Source organism: Charadrius vociferus, unplaced genomic scaffold, assembly GCF_000708025.1.
Source record: "Charadrius vociferus isolate BGI_N301 unplaced genomic scaffold, ASM70802v2 scaffold498, whole genome shotgun sequence".
In the NCBI taxonomy this organism is placed as follows: Eukaryota; Metazoa; Chordata; class Aves; order Charadriiformes; family Charadriidae; genus Charadrius; species Charadrius vociferus.
In genome coordinates, this window is record NW_009649588.1 from 2,688,490 (window position 1) to 2,697,481 (window position 8,992).

The 8,992-nt window shown below is 37.8% G+C and overlaps 1 protein-coding gene across 1 annotated transcript in view; it reads left to right on the top strand.

The window, feature by feature from the left end:
• ADAMTS18 (ADAM metallopeptidase with thrombospondin type 1 motif, 18) overlaps positions 1-8,992 on the top strand; it is a 77,905-nt gene that overhangs the window by 22,376 nt on the left and 46,537 nt on the right. The window contains exon 3 of the mRNA XM_009890389.1: positions 5,648-5,930. Within this exon, the coding sequence (XP_009888691.1) occupies positions 5,648-5,930 (283 nt within the window). The remainder of the gene's footprint in view (positions 1-5,647; positions 5,931-8,992) is intronic.

The window sequence follows — 8,992 nt, forward strand, 5'->3', positions numbered from 1 at the left end:
AGGACTTTTTCCCTTCTTCTAGCACACAGTGCAGTATGTTGCTATTTGAAAATTGACAACTGCCCAATTCTAGAGGCCAGTCTGGGTCCAAAGGCAACGACTGGCTGTTGTCAGGTAACTCTAAGTTGTGCGCATAGCTTGATGTTCTCTGGATCTCCATCATACCCTCTTTCTGCTTCTAAGATGCTCATTATTCCAATATGGGAAAGGTTCTGGCAGACAAAATCCACAGGTGGACATCTGAGCTAGGGGAGTCTGTCCTCCAGCAATGGAATTCTTTGGTGTTAGAGACAGGTCTTTCGTGTTTCCTTTGTGATGCCAAAGTGCCAGATACTTAGCAGAGCATCGGGCCAGAAAATGATAGTTTGACTTTGGTTAAAATGAACTGCGGCTAAGATAATGTCATGAGATTTCACTGCAAGTTGAATGAGACAAGACTCGAATATGCTGTGACATGAGATGATCCCAACAATATTGTAATGTGAATACTACATATATAGGCATCTTTAACCTTCAGATAATTTTAAATAACCAGCAACTGTAGTTCTTAGCTCATCCGTCCTTCTTATTCTTTATATGTCAAGGAAGTTCTTAATTTACATTTTTATTTGTTTTAAGTAGAACTAAAAACTGTACTTTATGTCTCTGTACTTTACGTGCTGTAACTCTTGTTAAGATGTGTTTCAATCAATGATTTGTGTTTTTTAGGAGCTGTACAGTTGGGAAATAACACAACAGAAGTCTTGGATCAGTGTCCACTGAAATGTGTGGGAAGCTTTATGCCAATTTCAGTTGGCCTTTCGTCAAGTGTTTTAAAACTTTGCATGAATATTTGGAACGATTTTAATGGGTGTGAAACGACATGTAACTCTTCCTTTTGAAAGATTTTGCATCTTGAGTACTTGCGCACCCATCTCATCTTATAGATTTCATTGATTTCTGTGTTCATGGTTTTAGTTGCTATCAGTTAAGACCTCTTTTTTAACACCTAATTTTAGGTATATACTCATAACACTGAATAAAGCATTCCGGATGTAAGTAGTATTCCTTAGACAATACATGCAAACTTTTTAGCACTTTAGTTGAGATACTCCTGTCTTCGTACAAACTGTAATTTAAGTTTGTGTCAGTCAGTATTAAGTAGTTACATTTAGCAGAGACATTGCAGTTCATTTATTCATACGTTTCAATTCTCAGTTTCATTTCATTATCCTTCTTACCTCATTATTTGTATCTGGTTTATGAAACTCCTGTAACTTTGATATGCATATGGCCAAGCAGTTGCTTTTAATTTAATTAGTGTGTAATGAAAATGCCTTGTATGCAAACAGGGAACCCACAGCTGTGAGGCTCTTCTAGTTTAGAACAAGCGCTTGTCTACTATCTCAGAACTTAGCTTTGTTAAATTATAGGCAAGAAATACAAGTTCCCAAAATCCTCCTCTTGCTGTCACTTCTGTGTTTCTTATGGAGGGTGTGGTTTTTGGAGATGCAGAAACCTCAAAATGAATTAAGTTTACAGGCTGGTAAGCTGTCAAAGGCTTCACTCAGGGCCTAAGAACATGGGGGGATACAAATGGGAGCAACCTCTGTGCTATTCCGGCAAGACGCCAATGAGACCTGTTAGAAACAGATATGGTAGAGTGTGACTCTCAAAACCATTCCATGTGGGTCTTAAAGCAGTGGAAAATTTATCTTGTTTTGTATAGCTAAGATGAACTTTCAGTGGTTTAAAAAAAGTATCCTTATTTTTCAGTTTATAATCTAATTTCAATTAAAAAAAATCTTGAAGCAGATATTTTGTTAGAATTTCCCTTGTCCAAATTTCATGTTGAGATTCTTCCTTCCTTTGAAACACACCAAGAAAACTGAACAAGTGCCTTACCTTGGTGATAACACCCTGATACGAGGAATTTCACAAAGACGTATTGGATCTGAAAATTCCTTTAGCCCAGAGCTAAGCAAACATTTCATAACAAATAACAAGTGGGAGGAATGTTGCCTTCTCATCTGTTCTCAACTTCTCTGCAAACAAACTGCAAGTTCCTCTAATTTATTGATTCAGAATTATTTGCTGTCCACAGAGATCAACGCATGTCTTTCTGTTTAGATGGAATATCCTTTACAGAAAATAGCAAATATGTGTTGTGAGGGAAGGACAAGAGAACAGCAAATTCCAACTGAGCAATCTCTTGGGTTTTCCTTCCCACCATATTCTCACAAATACTGCTATTATTAGTGATAGCCACAGTGGGGGAGAGAGGGAATAGACAGGAGTCCCTGGTCTTTTTCATGCTGTGTTGTCTAGACTTAGTAAGAATGTTAGATTTTGTCATCCTGCTTCCTCTCATGGTGTTATAATTGCACAGAATCTGAAATAAGAATGGAGTTTTGACCTATCTGACCCTCTCCTTGTTGGGTCCCAAACCCATCAAAGTTAATGGAAAGGTATCATTGAGTTCTGATTCAAGGAAAATCACATGTATACTGAAAGCTATGATGGTAATAGGAAACCTAATGCATAAATTTCCATGACAGTTTTGACAGTATTTGTTCATCTGCTGAAGTATTTCAGCTGGATAAACATATTGCATCTAATTCACAATTAGAGAAATGTTTCATGTATTTGTAGAAAAAATTCCCAGAAACACTTTTTTTTTTTTTTTTCTTTTTCACACACTGCCCAGGAGTACGGACTAGCCAAAATCTGGCCTTCAAGAGACTGGACTTCCTTGGCAGTGTAAAGTTAGAAAAGATGATTCTGTGCTAGTATCCTGCTTCTGTGCTTTGGCATTTCTCAGCTGGCATATTTTCCAGCCAACACGACCCTAGTCCCAGGCCACTTTGCTTTACCTAAGGCTAAAATTCAAGAACCTGCAAGAAAAGTACCTGCAGTTATTGCCCAATTGCCCCTTTGCAGTGATCCAGAGGACTGCATCCCTGTCAGAAGCCAGGTCAACATTCTCAGCATTACTTTGGAATTACCAAAGAGATCATTCTCATATGAATCCTTGAAACCATCCCATACCTGGAAGATTTGGAAAATGGGCTGTGATTGAATGAGTGTCCAGACTGCTCTGTGGCACTTCCCCTTTCTTCTCGACAACTTCATAAAACTAGATGTTATCAAAAAAGAAGTTATCTTTCATTCACACACCATTTTTCAATTTGGAGGATGTGTCTGATGTAAAACCCAAAGGAACAAAGTCTTATTGGAGATTTAGGGTCATTTCTGCTGGAAAAAAAAGTGAATACGTTTGTAAGGCACTCAGTCAGCTACAGCCTATGCAAAGGTGCAGTAATATACACGCAGTACAGGGCCCAGAATTCAGTTTGCTTGTTCCCCCCCCAAATTCTCAATCCACCATTGTAATATTAAATATAGAAATTACGTTTGGGGCTGAAACTTTGTGTACATCAGGGACAGTTTCTTACAGGGAAATGTACAAACCCCTTTGTTCCATATGGTTTGAATAATTTACAAAATGAATCCTACAGGAATAATTTCAGATGTGGAAACCTTTAAAATAGGGAAATAAAAACCAGATTCACGACATTTCTGTTTTCCAGCTGAAAAAAAATATTGTTTAGCAGTGCCCAGTTATCAGTGCAGTGTAGTAGATAAAGATTGCCTCTCAAAACCACTTTTAAATTGTGTGATGACACACATCATAAGGATTAAAATATTAGTCTTCTTCCCTACAGGAAAGTACTTTGTCATAACCAAATGTGATCTGACATTTGAAATATGCCAATTTATTGCAGTGAGCAGGCAACTTAAATTCTCATCAATTATTTAAAGCCTGTTCCTTATTGACAGAGGTAATTTTAACCTGCATTTAGAATGTCAAGTAGACATAGGCTGAGATATGTAATTATGAATTAATGTTGAAGAAAGGAGAGGGGGAAAATTGTTAATCTGAATATCATCTACTTTTGTTTTCATATTATTTTTCAGGAGGCAGTTAGACCCTCCCAGTTTATAATACGGAGTCCCTTCTATTGTCAAAATTAAGATCACGGTATGATTTTATGAGCGCTATTATTAGGCCCCTGTGAATTATATTGGCGAGTACTGTGAAGATACCTTTGTTTTGGAAGACAGAAGTGAGTTTCCATAAAAAGGGCATAATGTATGACTATAGACTGTTGAGGACCTGTACATCTCTAGTAAATCTTTTCAGCTGGAATAGACATAAAGCCAATTTTAGCATCAGCTTAGTAAATACTTAAAGATGTGAAGATTTCATATGCAAGTTTCTATTTTCACTTGCTTTTCATTTTCTGTTGAGTTTTCCTCATGGGAAACAGTTCTGAAAGTGCAGAAAATTCTACAAATCCTTAAGAAATAGATTGCTTACATTAGGCATTCAAACTGCTGTCCTTCTGATAGCCTTGGCATTCTGGTCCTAGGAGTTTAGGCTAAAGAAAAGCATCCGTTTCAGAAAGCAATACGTGATACATGTCTAATATGTGGATTTTCAAAGAATACGTTTTGAGGAAGGAGATGGAATCATGATCGGGGAAGACTTCAGATGTCGGGCAAGATGGTTTGCAATTGACATTTGTTTGTCTGCACATATTTTTCTGAAGCATAAGAGATATTTAGTCCTCGTGGGATGTCAATTTTGGCAGGAAGGTGTTGGCACATGGTAGAACCTCACTGATCCAAAACAAAAATCTGTATCTAGTATTATGTATATAATGTAACAGAATTACCTGATGAAACTGCTTCTTGGTTTTTGTCTTGGTAAAAAAGAGTGTTTATTACAACATGTTTTACAAAACCAAGAAATGAAATAAAATCATAACTGATTAATGAGCTGCATAGAAATACTTCCTCAGTGCCACCCACATTTCCCTGGCCCTGATCCTGGAAACACTTCATCACATGTGCAGTTTTATGCACAGATACTATGTGAAAAATACAGTGTAGTTTTCCCATACTTACTTCTGTCTTTCAGGGATCCAAGAAGGAAAACAATCAGATACTTGCTTTCACTAACCAGTTTTCTCTTGCAGGAGGGCATAAATTTTAAGCTGCCTTTACGAGGATTAAATTGCAGGGAGTAGATTACTGACTGATAGTACTAAAATGTTCAGATACTTCATCTTTGTGCTGCTGTACCATAATGTGCTTACGTTTCTACTTAGAGTAACTTGAAGTCTGGAATTCCCATCTGGTAATAGCTTGTTCTGAAAAAAACCTGACCCTTAATGCAAATATTTTGTTTTACTAATGTATGCATTTATTAGAAGTTGCATTTTCAAAAGCATTTTCTTTTTATGTGAGACTGTATATCCAGTACACAAACACACATACAAAAAATCTATACTGTGAAGAACTGATTAGTATTGCATATGAAATTATACATGGTACTGTGTGAAGGTGCTATGCTGCCAGTCCCACAACATTCTTGTTTGTATGTGTTACCAAACGTGAAATCTGGTGATCTCTAAAGTGAAACAATGCATACTTTGGATGCATTGGGAGGACTATCTAGATTATATTTTGAGTAAATCTAATTTAGAGGAGCACATTTCAATCTGTCTGGGCTTTGAAGGGAGCTCACTTTAAGAGCTAGCATGTTCCAGCTGTGAACCTTGACAGTCTTTTCTCTAATTTGTGGTGGTGTTTCTTTTTTTAGTCAGGTTTGATAAGGACACGGAAGATCGAGTTCCTTATATCTCCATTACCTCAGCAGCTAGCACAGGAGCACAACTACACATCACCTGCTGGACACCATCCTCACGTATTATATAAACGAACTGCAGAAGAGAAGGTGCACCGGTACACAGTAGAGTCCAATCCCAAATACTTTTCTTTTGGTCATCACAGAATTCACACTTCCCACAAGTATCATGCTCAAGCGAATGGTTACCACCATGGAAGGTTTCAAAAGCAACATTTTTGTGGACGTCGCAAGAAATGTATGTAAGGAAACTTTCTCTCCTTGTTTGAGATAGTGGCTCTTAGAGACTGTATGGTGATTCTGAGGTGTGGTTCATAGTCACCTTTGTGATGGAGACATAATATTTTTAAATTATGCATTTCTAAAGTGAAGTAGATACGAGAAACTGGATTATTGCTTTACGTTGATGCCATCATCTATTTTATTAAGCCATCAGAAACACTGCTTAGTTTTCTTACTCTCTACCTAGATTAAAAGATCCCTTGCCTGATTTTTTTTTTGACGTTGACATAGTTTTCAGTAAGTAATTCTGTTTTAGATTGCTGCTTTTGCACAGTGATGGATGCCAAGTCACTGAACTGCCCTCTTTTAGTTTGGGGATATATAACTAATTAGGCTTGACGATGGAGAAAACGTCTTCCAAATCATTAATTTCTGAGAGGTCTGAGAATAAGACTTTCAGAACTCACAATTTGATAATGAAATTTTCAGCAACTGAGATCTTCAAAAACAACCTCCCATGTAAATTGTTTAAATAAGATTTTGGAGCCACTCTTAAAAAACATATTGGAGTACATTGTTCTGCCAAGGTCTATTCTGAGTCCTTCATTAGGCCCTCAAATTGCAGAACATTTTAGAGCCCCCTTGGACCTTTAATCTGTACTTACAGCATTCAGTTTTTGAAAGCTGAGCTGCTGCTGAGCTGAGTCTCTTAATGCAGGTCTCCAGGACTGCACACAGTATTAAAAACCTTGTCTTGATCCAGTTATATTCTTCCAGCTTCCTACTAGAGTTCTGAGAAAACAAGCAGGTTCCTTTTCCAAAGGGCATGTAAGGAAGAAAGAGAAAAACAAACAGAAGGGAAGGAATGAGAAAGGAGGTAGTGGAAAAGGTGGCTGTCTGAGACTGAGGCCTATTTCAGGCCCGAAAACTGCTTATTAAAAATTGACTGCTTCTTCAAAAATCCTTCTCCCTAGATTTGAAAGCTAGACCTCAAATGCCAGATGTATAAGCCTATGATTCAACCTGTAAATGTTCGCATTCTGATGCAGTTCAAAACTACCTCATTACATACTCCCTTTCCCTCCTGTCTGGTTTTCCTGCTTCCTGCTTCAGAGCAGAGGATAATGGTGCTAAGTTAGCTCATCTGCTCTACAGGGTTTACTTTTATTTGCATTGTCCACTGTGGTCTTGCACCTTATTTACTGTACCTCCTGTGGCTGCTTGTCCAAATTCAGAATTAGTCATGTCCTCTTGAGCTTTTACATGGTGCTTATCCCTATAATAAATGAGTGCATTTTGAACAGTGTATTTTCATAACCTCCTGGCACGTGAGAAGATATCATTATTCTGTTTTATAAATGGGACTCACAGACACAGGAGAGGTCAAAAGTAACCATTGCTTCTGGGTACCAAATCGATAAACTGAGTCTTTCTTTAAAATACTTATCAGAATATATGTTCCTGTAATTGTATGTGTGTATCTATATATTAATTAATTTCAGTTACAACTATGAGTTCTTAGCTGCATATTCAAGCTGGGTTTATGTTACACGAAGAACACGCAATTACCACCCAACTGTGATGAGTTTAGTGTAAGTGATATACCCCTCATTGCTTAGGAACTGGGTGTCAGACACACTGTTAGAATCCGATTAAGCAAGATTGCATTTAATTATCTTAACCACAAAACTCTTTCTTTTCACGTCCTGCAGTCTTTCACTTCATGTAGTAAATACCTTCTGAGAGAAAGGAAGGAGGAGTTCTGAAAAATAACAACCTATTTCCATACTGAGCCTTGGTTAATCTATAGAACAAGTTGATCTCATGTTCACTGAATGAATGCAGACCTACAAATAAAATCCTGTGTCATCGTTTAATTGAGTAGGGGCAAATACAGGATGTAGAAGAAAAACATATCACTCTGGTAAAGGTGACACCCCTTCTATGAGTAAAATCCAGTCTGGTCACCTGGAAGAGAAAATTTCAGCTTGGATGAACAAAGGCATTGAGAATGCAGTCTTACAGAAGGCAGTCCTTTGCTATTAACACTGCCTCGTCAAGGTTAAGTTACCTTAACCTAAGAATGAATCCAAGCTTGCTGAAAAGTAAGAGGGAAGAGCACACTGCCACATTTAGTGTCATAGAAGTAGCTTGTCCCATGCACCATCTTTTATAATTTCATATGCTGGCAATTTGTGAGCACTTTCAAACTCTTCTTCACATTCTAAATGATTTTGGATCACAAGAATTGACTGGACTCTAGTCAGTAAATCATGCTTGAAGCATTGCTGCTGCTTAGGTTTTATTAGTAGCAGTGAAGTTAATTCAAGAGCAAAACTCCGTTGCTCATGGATTTATGAGTCAAATGCCTTGAAATTGTCTTGCCTTCAAGATAGTACATGGGGACCGATGTGCCTTGAATTGAGCGCCTCACTCTTGAGTGAGGCATGTCTTCATGTTTTGACGTGCTTCCAGAAAATAAAAGTTCTTTGAGCTTGTAAAGGACAATTGTTTATAATGAGTGATACATTTTAAAATCTTACTGGCACAGTCACTTGCAATGTTAAATATAGTTCAGAGTGACTTAGTTCTTGAAAGCAGACCACTGTTGTGCATTCTATGGTATTCTTGATTTCCCACTTTGGCATGAAAGAAGTCGTGTCTGTTTTAGCTCTGTTGTTGGAATTGCTTTCTGATGAGGCACAGGCAGGATTTTTTAATTACCTGAGGCTCCCTCACTTATGTCACGTTACATCTTGTGTCAAAAAAAAATCCTATTGTTGTCCAAATAGTATGTTAAATTGGTCTTTGAGTAAATTCTTGATGCAAAGGCAGTGTAGGTTCATGTAAAAGAAGCTGTGAATAACAGGAGCCATTATAGGATGTAGGACATAGATTTCTTTTCCTATTTTCTGGCACTCTGAAGAAATGGAGTAGAGACCATTCTCTAACCATGCCGTTGACCATGCTACGCAAGCACAGAGGGAAAGTGCACCCTGGCATTGGGGTGTGCAGACTGGATGCACATATCCTCCTGTCAAGCCCTCCTTGCTGTTGCCTGACATTTCCTTATACTTT